We start from the raw sequence: 14,651 nt of genomic DNA, 5'->3' as shown, positions 1-14,651 counted from the left end.
CCCTCAGTCAAGAGGAACTTCAGCAGCGGTTCGATTCCCGGGACGCCCGGGCTGAACGGCGAGGACGGCGTGGAGCAAACGGCCATCAGAGTCTCGTTAAAATGTCCCATCACGTTCCGGCGCATCCAGCTTCCCGCCAGAGGCCACGACTGCCGACACATACAGGTCAGAGCAGCGGCCAATCACAGGCAGCGCCCCGACGACGCCGTTATGCCGTTACTAAAGTAGTCTTAAAGTTCCACTACAAGAACAAAGAATTAGTCTCTAACACGTTATTTAGATGTTGCATGGTGGAAAAACGAGGATCTAGAAGAAGTGTTGGGCAAATAACTCTGGAAAAGTATTTAAATTACTGATTACTCCTTTTAAAAGTAGTCAAGTTACTGTTCAAGTTAATTTGGATGTTTCATAGTGTGTGTTTTGGACGATTCAAAAGTGAACTCTATCCGCCGCCATTATATGAAAACCCGTCGCCACCCTTCCTTGGCACGACGGTGAGGAGATGATTGGTGAATTATCGATTTTGGGTGAAGTATCCCTTTAATGAGATTTCAGAATCCCGCTAGAAGCTCCCACCTGCAAGTAACGCGAGGACTGATTTCAAAATAAAGGAGCTCCATCCGACTGCTCTGATATTCTCTGAGGTGGAGTTCTGTAACAACACAGAGACAATAAGAAACTTTAGTGAGCTTTTACTTTGAAAATCTACATCACCTTGCAAACTATGCAGTTGAATCTGTTTTGGAAGGTCACCTTTATTTTGAAATCCATCCTCACACGCTCTTCCTGTTGTATAAACAAAACCAAGGATGAGTCGAGTCTAGAAGTGGAGCGTTTACATGTCATGGGTCTGATGATGTGGGAGAGACGAGAAGGAGGCGTTACCGAGGAAACGGAGGCAGCGGAGTGCCCGCCTGGTTTCCACGGTTACGTTGGTTCAGACTGACTTTGTGTTTGTTTGTTTGTTTGTTTGTTTGTTTGTTTGTTCACAGTGTTTTGACCTGGAGTCGTATCTGCAGCTCAACTGTGAGAGAGGAACCTGGAGGTGCCCTGTGTGCAAGTACGCAACACACACACACGCAACACACACACACACACACACACAACACACACACACACACACACACACACACACACACACACACACACACACACGCACACACTCCACACAAGTTTTTTAAATTCTAGAAAAAGTGGTAAAATTTCTTTTTAAAAAAAGTATTTGAGAAAAGAAAAATTAAAACTTTTCTAGAAAAAAGTGGGAAAATTCATAGAAAAAGTGGTAAATTTCCTTTAAAAAACAAGTTATTTCTCAAAAAAAAGTTAAAGATTTTCTTAAAAAAAAGTGGAAAAATGTATCAAAAAAGGTTTTTAAAAAGTCCAGAAAAAGTGGTAACATTTCTTTAAAAAAAAGTTTAAAATTTTTTAGAAAAAAGTGGAAAAATTGTAGCCTGCCAAGCCAGACTATATCATTAACATGTCTAGGCTGTCTTTCAAACTGCCTCTGCACCAATAGGGTAGCGCTACGACCAATCAGAGCAAAGAGCAGGATGACGTTAGCCTGACAAGCCAATTAAAATGTATGTCGTCATGGCGTTAAGCCGCCCAACGACTCTCTAAACAGATAGAGCGCTGTGATTGGTCAACACAAACGGTGTTGGAGACTCAAAACGTTCCTATGGCTCGTTTCTAGACCTACGGAGCAAATAGATCTGCTGCTGCTAGGGGGCAGAGAGATTTATAGGCTAGCAAAATTTATCAAAAAGAAAAAACAGTTAAATATTTACTTGTGATTCAAGTAAATATTTAACTTTTTTTTTTTTGAGAAATATAAAAAAGAAAAAAAAGAAATGACCACTTTTACTGCATACCACATGTTCCACGCCTCCTCTCTGACCTGTTTCTGTGTGTGTGTGTGTGTGTGTGTGTGTGAGCAGTAAGACGGCGCTGCTGGAAGGCCTGGAGGTGGATCAGTACATGCTGGGGATCCTCATCTACGTTCAAAAGTAAGAAACTTTATTTACACTCGGTGAGCAGTAGGGCTGGGCCAAAAAAATCGATTTTTATATTAATTTTTTTTGGGGACGACCAATCTTTATTGTACGATCATGTATTCTGTGCCATTACACTCGACAAAGTCAAATTGTTTTTGTATATAACTTATCATGTATTGTCAAGTGTTTGGTTCAACCTGCTCTTGTTTAAGGAAAGAAAAGAAAATCACAATAATTGAAATATAAAATCGCAATACTTGGTAAAATCGAATCGCAATACTTGTTTAATCAGAATCACAATTTAAAGAGCAACTAAACCCCTCAGTTTTGGATGACGTGCTCTAAGCTGGAAATTCAAAAAATGCCTTGATTATGGGCGGAGTTCCAGGAGCACTCTCCGATCCCCCCTCCCCCCTCTCCCCCCTGCGCCGCATTCACACCCGCGAAATCACACAAAAGAGAAAAAAAAGTAATAAACACACATGACAGACACTACTAGGAGAGGACCCTAGAGCTGTTAGCAGCTGTTAGCAGCCGTTAGCCGCAGCAGAGCAGCTAGACTGCCTAGCAACCGTTAGCGGCAGGCAGCAGCCGGTGCTGATTGGTCAGGGAGCTGGTGGCCGGTGACGAAAGCTGCCTCCAAAACGTCATCTGCCTCCATCTCAGCCAATAGAAAAATGTGATTGTAATAGCCGTGTTTCAACCCATAGAGGGCAGTCACTCTACATTTTTACTACAAAATACACCAAATTGAAATATTTTGACTAAAATGTCAAAAGTTGGACCAGAATCCCCCTCTCCCTTCTCCTTAGGAGGTCTTTCACCTCCTACCAGGCCACTGCCTTAATAAGAATGTATTCTTAGCAATTCTTGCCTGGTCAAATAAAGGTTTACTACTACTACTACTACATCAATCGACGACACTACCTTATAGGGGTGGGAGAAAAAACCGATTCACATATATATCGCGATATCTTTTTTGACAATTTTTAAATCGATTTATTTTTCAAAAATCGATTTTTTTTTTGTTGAAAAAAATAATATTTTTTTTGAAAAAAAAATTATTTTGGTTTTTTTTTTTTTTTTTTTTTTTACATTTTTTTTAATATTGTGTAATGTGCATTTGTTCGCCTTTTTTACATACAGAGAGTCCAGGTGTTGAAAAGGGTTTAAGTTCACTTTATAATGGAGTATGTTAATTTATAGGCTCCTACAGTATTTGTGTGCAGATAAATGTTAAAAACGCTAAAGACTAAAAATCGAGAGAATCGCCAATATCGTAGAATCGCAATTTAAATCGAATCGCCATCCAAAAAATCGTAGAAGAATCGAATCGGGAGAAAAGCATATCGTCCCAGCCCTACTACCTTATACCCAAATACATTTGTTTTCAGCAGAAAAAAGTGGTTTAGGGGTTTAGTTGCTCTTTAAATCGAATCGGGACCCAAAAATCGTTGGAGAATCGAATCGGCACAAAAGCGTATCGGTCCAGCCCTAGTGAGCAGACGGCGCCTTGAGGGGTCAGAGGTCATAGCCTGCCCGTGTCTCTGTGTGTGTGCAGCTCGGAGTACGAGGAGATCACCATCGACCCGGTGTGCAGCTGGAAGCCGGTGCCGGTGAAGCCCGACCTGCACGTGAAGGAGGAGCCTGACGGTCCGGTGCTGAAGCGCTGCCGCACGATGAGCCCCAGCCACATGGTGCTGCCCAGCGTCATGGAGATGATCGCCTCGCTGGGCCCCGCCCCCTCCTCCTCCTCCTCCTCCGCTAACCCCCCTCCCCCCTCCTCCTCCTCCCCCATGCCCTACCCCGGGGGCAACAACAGCAGCAACACGCCCGACTACCCCGGACCAGGTGGGTGGAGCCGCATCGCATTTAGTCCAGGCAAAATAGCGTTTTACGACAGACTAATTGTCACAGAAGGTTTTTCACCATACATCATTTCTATGAGGTGTCTAGAACAACATAGTAAAAGTCCTAAGAAATCCTAGTTGGAGAAATATGTTTAATTCTCATCGATCCAAGATGGATTTACTCTATATAAAGTCTATGGTGCCAATAAGGCCAGACAACAATACACCACAATGGGACTATTTTCTTCCTTTACTCCTACCACAATGAAACTTTACACAATGAAAATATCCATGAAAAGTAACATTTCTGTATCTCAAGTTTCTTGGAAAGTTAATTTTAAATATGCAAATGAGCTGAAGCCATAAAGCTGCAAGCAGCAAAAACAGGGGCCAAATAACTTAACACATTCATGTCCATTCAGTAAGTTAACCTATGCATATACACAATCTGATGTCACTTGCCACACTTACCTGGGTCACTACGTAGTTGCCACAAAAAGACTTATATTGACCTTAAGAATTAATTGCACAGTCTTGTCTCCAGTTGCTTTCTAAATTGATTTTTTTATTAGCGAACAAGCCTTACCTAACGACTTTCCTCCCAGTTTGCAGAGAACATCAGAAGAAAGTCAGAATACATTAAAGTCGTTTCAACGACTGTCAGTGATATGTTAAATATGCTGTTATGTTCAACGACATATGAGAGGAACTAAGAACATCATGGACAAGTTACGTACTTTCCGGACTATAGAGCACCTGAGTAGAAGCTGCACCAGCTAAATTTTAAAAGAAAATACATATATAGGCCGCACTTGAATATAAGCTGCAGCTTTTCATGTTGTAACATGAGATATTCACACAGAAAGACAGTAGGAACTGTGACAGTCTGTTCTGGTGACGCTCCTCTCCTCCATGTGCATCTGTTTACAACCAAGCCGGAGAAAAATCAATAAATGGAGCGTCTGGATAACGTTACATAACATATACCATGTTACAGCGTGTGTGTTTGTGTAGTTTTAACCGTCATAAGATTACGGGTTACAGAGCGCAGTTGTGTCGCAGTGCAGAGACGAGAGCTGGGACAACTTTTTTGCGAATTTACTGCCTTTTTTCCAAATTTCTGGTGTTTCCTTCCAAGTATTTATTCGCATTTTTTGAAAATGCGAATAAGAAAAGGTGGATGGAAATGCAACTAGAGACAAGTTGGGTCCGTTTTGGCCCATATGGATCTCAGTTTATAGACTAGTTGTTGTTGGTCTCTTTTTTCTTTCTCCCACCTTGTGCTCTGCTTTCAGACTGCGCTGTTTTTCCTCTAACGTTGCGGCTCTGTGACCGACTATAGGCAAGCCTGCGCATTAATCCGTGCTAGCTCTCAGCCTAGAACTCAAATATGGAAAACGAGGAATTTTTTCTTGTTTTTTTTTGTGTTGAATTAAAAAAACAAAATAATCCGTCACTTTTTTATTGTTTTATTTAAATTTTTTATCGCCAATTGAAAATGTAAACGTGTTGCACAGACTGTGATGATGTAATAATGTGTTTGTGATCAGCTGTATTGATCCGTGTGTGTGTGTGTGTGTGTGTGTGTGTGTGTGTGTGTGTGTCCTCAGCTCCGTCCTACCCCCCTCCCCCCCAGTCCTCCAGCTTCTCAGACTTCTCCGGTCCGGGAACGCCGGGGGTGGGGGGCGACTTCTCCTCCCCCGGCCCGCCCCCCCTCTCCTACCAGTCTGAGCTCTCCAGCGCCCTGCTCACCCCCGACAAGCCCCCGCCCCACCCGCTGGCAGCACAGGTACGCACACCTTCACCTTCACCTTCACCTTCATCAAATGTTGTTGTTTTTCTGTCATTAAAGGGATAGTTCCACATTTTGGCTAATTCCCCCATGGAATAGGTTCATTTTCATCACCTTTTAACTATCGGTGCATGTTGTTTTGAGATTGGCGGGGCAGAGACGTGAGCTGCTCAGTGAACACAATGGAGGTGAACGGTCCAGGTCCCCTGTCCCTCATCAAACTCATCAAATCCACAATCCAACAACTCCACAACGCTCTGGTGGACAAGTTGTGACCTGCACATTCACCACGCTATGAGATAATCATGTAACATCATGTAACGTTACATACATAACACATGAATCAAATACTCTGAACTACTTTCTCTTCTGAAATCCGCCCACAGCCGTGTCTGGAATGTAGTTCCGGCTGCTTTTGCCTCTAAAACAACTCTGTCTAATGTTACATCATAGGCTCTCAAAGTGGCGTTCAAGGGGGTCCTCAACATTTTCTTGAAATTTTCCCCTGTCTTTCTATAATTAAAAAAAAAAAAATTCTTTTACTTTTTTGAGAAATTATTATTATTATTTGAGAGATTTTTCCACTTTTTTCTAGAATTTCTTTTGAGAAATTTTACAATTTTTTTTTGTAGATTTTTTTTTTTTTTTGAGAAATGTTCCCACTTTTTTTTCTAGAAAATTTTAAACTTTTTTTTTTAGAAATCTTACCACTTTTTCCCAGAAACTTCTCTACAATATTTCCAAAAATTGACACCATTGGCCTTAATTTTAACGTACATGGACGAAAAAAGTAACATTCTTCAGTCTAAGAACAAATATTTGTGTATTTCTGGTGTTTGCTTCAAAATGTTGTCTAGCGGGGTCCGTGGTCTAATTTGTGTCAGTTTAGGGTCCTTGATGTAAAACAGTTTGAGAACCTCAGAGTTACGTGATTATCTCATAGCGTGGTGAATGTGCAGCTCACAACTTGTCCACCAGAGCGTTGTGGAGTTGTTGGATTGTGTATTTGATGAGTTTGATGAGGGAAACCAAGAAATCCCATAATGAGCCTCTGTAGCGTAGCTCTGAGCAGCTCACGGCTCTGCTCCGCCCATCTCAAAACAACATGTACCGATAATTAAAGGTGATGAACCTACTGCTGTGACTATAGGGGATTATGGTGAGAGGAGGATCTGAATAAATGTTGAACTGTCCCTTTAAGAACAAAGTCTCCCTCCTCCTCCTCCTCCAGATGTCGGTCTCTGGACGTTTGGACTCCACTTCCCATGGTGCTTCTCTCTCCCAGCAGCAGCAGCAGCAGCAGCAGCAGGGTCTCCATGGCAACTCCCAAATGGGGGGCGGCAACCAGATGATGCAGCGTAGCAACCAGAATCCCCGTCTCCAAGGCGACGGCTCCTTCGGGCTCGGGGGGTCTGCAGAGGTTCCTGAACCTTCTCTGGACGTAAGAACAAACACACACACACAATAATACGTTTATTTTTATCTGTCACACATACACACACAGTTTTAAAGGGATACGCCAACATTTTTTTTTCCGTGTCTTGCCTCACCATGACCAGCAGATAGACACCATCCTTTCGACTGTGCGTGCAGCAACAAGGGAAATAGAGCCGTATCGCCGTAATTAGCTTAGCTCAAACACTGGAAGTGTATAGGTAGTGTTAGCCTGCCTCCACCTAAAGTCTCTAATTAGCTTAGCTCAAACACTGGAAGTGTATAGGTAGTGTTAGCCTGCCTCCACCTAAAGTCGCTAATTAGCTTAGCTCAAACACTGGAAGTGTATGGGTAGTGTTAGCCTGCCTCCACCTAAAGTCGCTAATTAGCTTAGCTCAAACACTGGAAGTGTATAGGTAGTGTTAGCCTGCCTCCACCTAAAGTCGCTAATTAGCTTAGCTCAAACACTGGAAGTGTATGGGTAGTGTTAGCCTGCCTCCACCTAAAGTCGCTAATTAGCTTAGCTCAAACACTGGAAGTGTATAGGTAGTGTTAGCCTGCCTCCACCTAAAGTCGCTAATTAGCTTAGCTCAAACACTGGAAGTGTATAGGTAGTGTTAGCCTGCCTCCACCTAAAGTCGCTAATTAGCTTAGCTCAAACGCTGGAAGTGTATAGGTAGTGTTAGCCTGCCTCCTACCCGAGCTGAAATCAGCAGTCAGAAGCTGGTTTCATTTTAGCTCTAAACTCTGTAAATATATCACTTTATCCACATTTCAAACATGTTTAGGTGAGAAAGTAGCCGTTTAGATCAGCAGTGTGTCGTTAATTTGTCTAAATACCAGCTGTTTACAATTTTGTTCAGACGAATTCGGCGCTACTCAAGCTAGCCGTTGTGACCAACACACTTCCGGTTACTTTCACAAAATAAAACACCCGTTGCCCTTTACATACAGAAAACCATGACGATAGTTTGTGCTTTTACTTTGAAATAGGAAGCTAACCTACCCTCGATGTAGCTAGCTTGAACCAAAATAAAGCGTCTTTGCTTGAACCCTCCGTTTTGACCGATCTCGTCCCGTTAGCGGCATTTGACCGCTCAAGATGCCTTACCGGAGAGTTTTGTCAGCTCTGAGACGAAGATCGGCACGCCGGTTTCTGTTTAGAGTTGCTGAAGAGTTTCTCTGATGACTTTAGGTGGAGGCAGGCTAACACTACCCATACACTTCCAGCGTTTGAGCTAAGCTAATTAGCGACTTTAGGTAGGAGGCAGGCTAACACTACCTATACACTTCCAGTGTTTGAGCTAAGCTAATTAGCCACTTTAGGTAGGAGGCAGGCTAACACTACCTATACACTTCCAGTGTTTGAGCTAAGCTAATTAGCGACTTTAGGTAGGAGGCAGGCTAACACTACCTATACACTTCCAGTGTTTGAGCTAAGCTAATTAGCGACTTTAGGTAGGAGGCAGGCTAACACTACCTATACACTTCCAGCGTTTGAGCTAAGCTAATTAGCGACTTTAGGTAGGAGGCAGGCTAACACTACCTATACACTTCCAGTGTTTGAGCTAAGCTAATTAGCGACTTTAGGTAGGAGGCAGGCTAACACTACCCATACACTTCCAGTGTTTGAGCTAAGCTAATTAGCGACTTTAGGTAGGAGGCAGGCTAACACTACCTATACACTTCCAGTGTTTGAGCTAAGCTAATTACGGCGATACGGCTCTATCTCCATGGTTACTGCACGCACAGTGGAAAGGATGGTGTCTATCTGCTGGTCATGGACTCGGGAGTGAGGCAAGACACGTAAAAAAAAAAAAACGTTGGTGTATCCCTTTAAGTGTGTGTATGTGTGTGTGTGCTGTGTCCTGATTGGCTGCTGACGGTCACATGTTTTGTCCTTCAGCTCCTCCCTGAGCTGACGAACCCCGACGAGCTGCTCTCCTACCTCGGACCGCCCGACCTGCCGAGCAACAACAACGACGACCTGCTGTCGCTGTTCGAGAACAACTGAACATACACACACACACACACACACACACACAACTACACACCTACACACACAACTACACACACACACACACAACTACACAACTACACACCTACACACACACACCTGGAGAATATAAACTGACTTTACTGTAGTATATACGGACGCTGTCTCTCTCCTCGGTCCAGCTCGGCCACCGCCGCCGCCGCTGTTGTCGTCGCCGTCGTCATGGTGACGACAAGAAGGAAACAAAAAAACAACCAACCAACACCTTTTAACTCTGAACTCTTTGATGTGACGATGAACTCGATGTGACTCTTATTTTATTGTTTTTTATTCTCAAACTTCGAAGCTTCATCCTTCATTCCTGTCGGAGCGACGGCTTCTGTTGGCATCCGTTGTTGCTACGGAAACGTGGCGGGGAGGGGGAGGGGCTCTCCTCCTGTTGGTTTGAAGAGACCCTGAACGCATCACGAAGGCGTCATGTGACAATGTGACACGTGTTCACCTCAGGATGAAGAACGCCGCGTTTTTAATAGAATTCTTGTGATGAACTTTGCCACATTTTGTAATAAGTTGTCACAAAATGAACAGAATTATAACGAAATGTGAACTAGAGCTGCAACAATTCATCAATAATCGATTATTAAATTAATCGTCAACTATTTTGATCATCTAATAATCAGTTTGAGTCAGTTTTTTAAAGGGATAGTTCAACATTTTGGCAAATTGGCCCATTGCCATAATCCCTATAGTCATAGCAGTAGGTTTGTTACCTTTAATTGTCGGTGCAAGCTGTTTTTAGAACGGCGGAGCAGAGCCGTGAGCTGCTCAGAGCTACGCTACGGAGGCTCATTATGGGATTTCTTGGTTTCCCTCATCAAACTCATCAAATACACAATCCAACAACTCCACAACGCTCTGGTGGACAAGTTGTGACCTGCACATTCACCACGCTATGAGATAATAACACAACGTTACCACACAGAGTTGTTTTAGAGGGAAATACAGAGACTGTTGATGAAAAACTGTCCCTGAAGGCAACGCGCATCAGCGGTTTTGCATGAATTTACCTCTAAACAATGATATATCATGCACAATAGTGGACTTTGCTAAAACATAGGGTAAAATATGATGAGGAAGGACTGTATTGTGTTTAGATAACATCCTGTAAGGGATATCAGTAGTATTTTGTAGCCAGAGGAGGTAAAACACAACTTTGGGTATACTTTGGCCACTTTGGAGTCTCCAAATGGCCAAAAGTGACCAAATTTGGTTTTGGAAAAATCATTGTCGAGTCAGAGTTGTTTTAGAGGGAAATACAGAGACTGTTGATGAAAAACTGTCCCTGAAGGCAACGTGCATCAGCGGTTTTGCATGAATTTCCCTCTAAAACAACTCTGTGTGGTAACGTTGTGTTATTATCTCATAGCGTGGTGAATGTGCAGCTCACAACTTGTCCACCAGAGCGTTGTGGAGTTGTTGGATTGTGTATTTGATGAGTTTAAAGGTAACAAACCTACTGCTATGACTATAGGGATTATTATGGCAATGGGCCAATTTGCAAAAAATATTGAACTATCCCTTTAAAAATGTGAATATTTCTGGTTTCTTTGTTCCTTTATGACAATAAACTGAGTCTCTCTTTGGTTTGTGGACAAAACAAGACATTTGAGGACGATGTCGTCTGGTGGTTTGAGAAACACTGATTGATGTTTTACAACATTTTTCAACATTTTATTGACCAAACGACTCATCGATTAATCGTTTAAATAATCGACAGATTAATAGATAATGAAAATAATCGTTAGTTGCAGCTCTAATGTGGATGTTGCACTTTTTTTTTTAATGGGAAAAAAGTCATAATTTGGTTCATTATGTAACAACTTTCTACAAAAAGAGTTTTATAACGAGATGCGGCGTTATGACGTCCTCAGAGGAGCGGAGCGCTGTGATTGGACGCTGACAGCGGGCCACTTCCTGGATGGCATCATCGTTTCTATGGAAACCTTTGGGATTTTTACTTCCAAACAGGAAAACAGATCCCTCTTCTCTTCTCTCCTCCTGAGGTCCAGAGCCACAGGAAGTTGAAGTCGTCGTCGTCGTCGTGGCTTTTCAAAATAAAACGACAGGAACAAAGTGACTCTGGGTTTTTGTATTGGCGTTTCCCACCTGAAGCTCCTCCCCCCTGCTGCTCTAAGCTCCGCCCACCGCCCACACGGGGAGAAGAAGAAGGTCACATCCTGTACATGTGATAATAAAGCAGAGCTCATCTTCATCCTCCTCCTCCTCCTCATCGTTGCTCTGTGTGTTGTAAAGTGCGTAGAGTCCAGACGGTTGTGGTGTCTCCATGTCCCCGTGGAAAAAAATAAAACTGTACATGATCAACTCTGTATGATTCAGTAATGATGCTTATAACAACTACAACTACAACATTATTGATCATATTATTAATATTAATTATAATAATAATAATGATAATGATAATGATAACCTTTGTAATTTAATAAACACACACTGGAAAGACAGAGGAGGAACTGTGGTGCTTTCATGAACACGAGCTCAGAGTTAGAGAAACATTTGGTGAATAGGGAAAAAAAATTAAATAACAGATTTCACCATGAAACTTACTAAGTTTATCACTCACATTAAGACAAATATTTTTTGTATTACAAGTTTTGTCAGATTTTATGTTTAAATATGTAAATGAGGCGATATCTCATGAAATATGCGCTAATTTGCATACATTTCCAGAACAGAAATCTGAACAATGGATAAAGCCACTTAGTTTTATTTTGTCGACATATTAGAGTCTTTAGTTTTTACAGAGGAGGATTGTGGATATCTCTTTTTATCACTGTGTAAATGAGAAAATACTGTCACCAGCCCTTTAAAAACATCAAATGTCTCCATGTTTTTAGTAATAAAATGTTGTATAAATGAGGCTGTGAATGATATATCAACAAACCCCTCTGTAAAAACCTTCAGGATATAGAAAGGGATCAAAGTGGAAGGTTTGGTGTCTGGAAGTGCTGCTGAAGCTCAGAGTCTGAAAAACTCTTTAAAGACTTGGACTGTAAAATTACAGAGATTGTTAATGTCAATCCTACTTTTACCAGGAGGGTTAAGACCTGTTTAAAATTATTTAAGACTTCAACACAATACTTAAAGGGATAGTTCACCCAAAGTTGAAATTTCATTCTCATTATCTCCTCCCCCTCATGTGGACTAAGGGCTGGGAGAAGTTTCAGAGTCCAAATGGATACCAACTGTCTTCGTAACAAAAAGACACACCAAAAAACATCCAGATACCTCCATGCTGCTCGTCTGTAATGTCTTGTATTGAAGCCCCGAAATGAGAAATTGTCCCGATAAAAATTAAATAAGTCTATATTTCAAGCTTGTTTTGTAACGGAAGCTTCTCTTCCTGGGACCTGTTGTTCGAAAGTAGAATAAAGATATCCAGGATAAGTGGGAAAGCCAGGTTGGACAAAGTCTCATAAATCCATCCTGGTTTAGTTGGTTGTTGGAACGCCGAGCCAGGCTGAGGAGGAGCGGCTTTGTCAAGCCAGGTGTAACTAATTCTCTGGTCAGTAGACCACAGAGATTGATCACAGATTCACTGATGAGAGGACAGGTGTGGCCACTTTCCTCCAATCAACAGCGGATCTTAATGCTGATGTCAGGTGACACACCTCTTTCAAAAAAAAAAAAAAAAAAAGCACCGTCGCTGTCGTAAAGCTCAGAGAGAGCGCAGCGGACAACTGCGGACTAATTTAATAATCCAAATTCCTTTCACAAATTAACAGTTGGTGCACTTTGCCTTAATGATGAGCAGTGGAGGTTGATTCATTGCACAAATCTAAAGTACAGTTCACAGCACATGGCCAAAAGTGCAAAAGGTGAAAATTAATTAAATATTAGAACATTATGCTGTTTGGTGCTTCAATAAATTGCCGATAACAAAGATGAGGTCTATAAATTATTTGGAAGGTGCTCACACTCACTCAATTTTATTCTTATTTTCTTACCTCAACCAATATTTAGACATATCTATTTTGTAACATACACTGTAACACTTTGATGTAAATTTACAGTTAAATCTGAACAGTATTTTACTGTAAAACTGTTATACAGTATCATACTGTAAACTGCAATGCAATCTGGGAGAAAAAAAATAGTTTTACAGGTAATTACCGCACTTTAAGAGAATGCCATTTTTACAGGATTATACTGTAAACTTTACTGTAAACAGCTGAGCATCATGGGAAGGTGAAAGGAAAGTGTGGGAACTAAAATTTGAAAATCAACTGACACAGCAAGACAGGACAACCTGCTCAGCCTTTTGTCACAGATGTCCGGAGCTGCCTGACGTCCTCCACTGAGTAAGTTTGCATTAATTCATCTTTTTTTTTTGACTAGGAGGAGGATTTGAGGATTTCTCCAGTTTAATTTTCTGCCATTTAGAACAGTGTTAGAACAAAACTGTTGAAATGTTTTTGCAAGCTAGCTAAACTTAGAACATGTCAGCAGCATTTTGTCTCAGCTTATAGCAGCATTAAAACAACACTTGCTTTTGCTGGAAGATAACGTAGTAACGTAGCATAGTGCTTTGTGTGCCTGTGTCCAGATAAAAAGAGCCATGAAAAGTTTTGTATTTGCAATGTTCTAGTTAGCTAAAATGAGTGAGTCTCAGCATTGTGTATTGGTTTACATTAACATTAAAACAACACTGTTGCATTTGCTGGTAGATATTTTAACTACTAATTTAGAAATGTAGTAAGTCTAACTTAGTCCTTTGTGTTTTCTGCATTAACTGTTTCTAACTTGTAATCTTTTTCTTAGGTCCAGTGAGCATAGAAAGAGGTGCTATGTGAAGGAACATCCTTTGGGCTTCTTCTCCTCCTACAACTTCAACCTTCAGTATCAACATGATGCAGTGAGCACGCTGGAATTCATTCAGAGGTAGCTTCTTTTTCACATACTGTACCACAGAGCTTGACTTGATTGACTTTTCTTCACACAACACCGTTCGACTGATATCAGCTAAAAGAAAAATATTTTTGTCTCTCTATATTGTTTTTCAGAAGCTGCATTGACATCAATCCTGAGAGAGGGACAAAAGCAAGCTGTGAGAAGGTACAAAGCAAGAAGAGCGGCAAGATGGTCCAAAAGAAGCCAACATCAGTGAATCCGCATGTCAGCACACTCATCAAGAAGATCAGTGGCTTCAAGTGGGACTTTGTCTGATCTTACACACACACACACACACACACACACACACACACACACACACACACACACACACACACACACACACACACACACACACACACACACACACACACACACACACACACACACACACACACAACCCTTTCTCACCCCTCCACTCTACACTACACTACACTGTATTACTTGCAGTCTATGATTACTTGTGTTGCACTGTTTTTATTTTTAATAAATATTTGAAAAGGAGCTGCATAATGAATATTGTCCTGTTGTCATTTCTTTATCATTATTTTTATTTTTTATTTTAGTAGTAGTAGTATTACAGTAACATTCTGTAATTATCATTAAATACAGGATAC

At 41.5% G+C, this 14,651-nt stretch overlaps 1 protein-coding gene across 1 annotated transcript in view; it reads left to right on the top strand.

The window, feature by feature from the left end:
* The window catches only part of LOC310991326 (zinc finger MIZ domain-containing protein 2-like), a 32,975-nt gene extending 23,045 nt beyond the window's left edge, over positions 1-9,930 (top strand). Inside the window, exons 15-21 of the mRNA XM_083978983.1 lie at positions 8-165; positions 993-1,060; positions 1,938-2,006; positions 3,556-3,845; positions 5,455-5,633; positions 6,868-7,077; positions 8,977-9,930. Coding sequence (XP_083835109.1) covers positions 8-165; positions 993-1,060; positions 1,938-2,006; positions 3,556-3,845; positions 5,455-5,633; positions 6,868-7,077; positions 8,977-9,084 — 1,082 coding nt within the window. The 3' untranslated portion in view covers positions 9,085-9,930. The remainder of the gene's footprint in view (positions 1-7; positions 166-992; positions 1,061-1,937; positions 2,007-3,555; positions 3,846-5,454; positions 5,634-6,867; positions 7,078-8,976) is intronic.
* Positions 9,931-14,651: the final 4,721 nt, after the last annotated feature.

The sequence above is a fragment of the Trachurus trachurus genome, assembly GCF_905171665.1.
Source record: "Trachurus trachurus genome assembly, chromosome: 9".
In the NCBI taxonomy this organism is placed as follows: domain Eukaryota; kingdom Metazoa; phylum Chordata; class Actinopteri; order Carangiformes; family Carangidae; genus Trachurus; species Trachurus trachurus.
The sequence above is the reverse complement of the archived record's forward strand: the minus strand, read 5'-3'. Positions and strand labels throughout refer to the sequence as shown.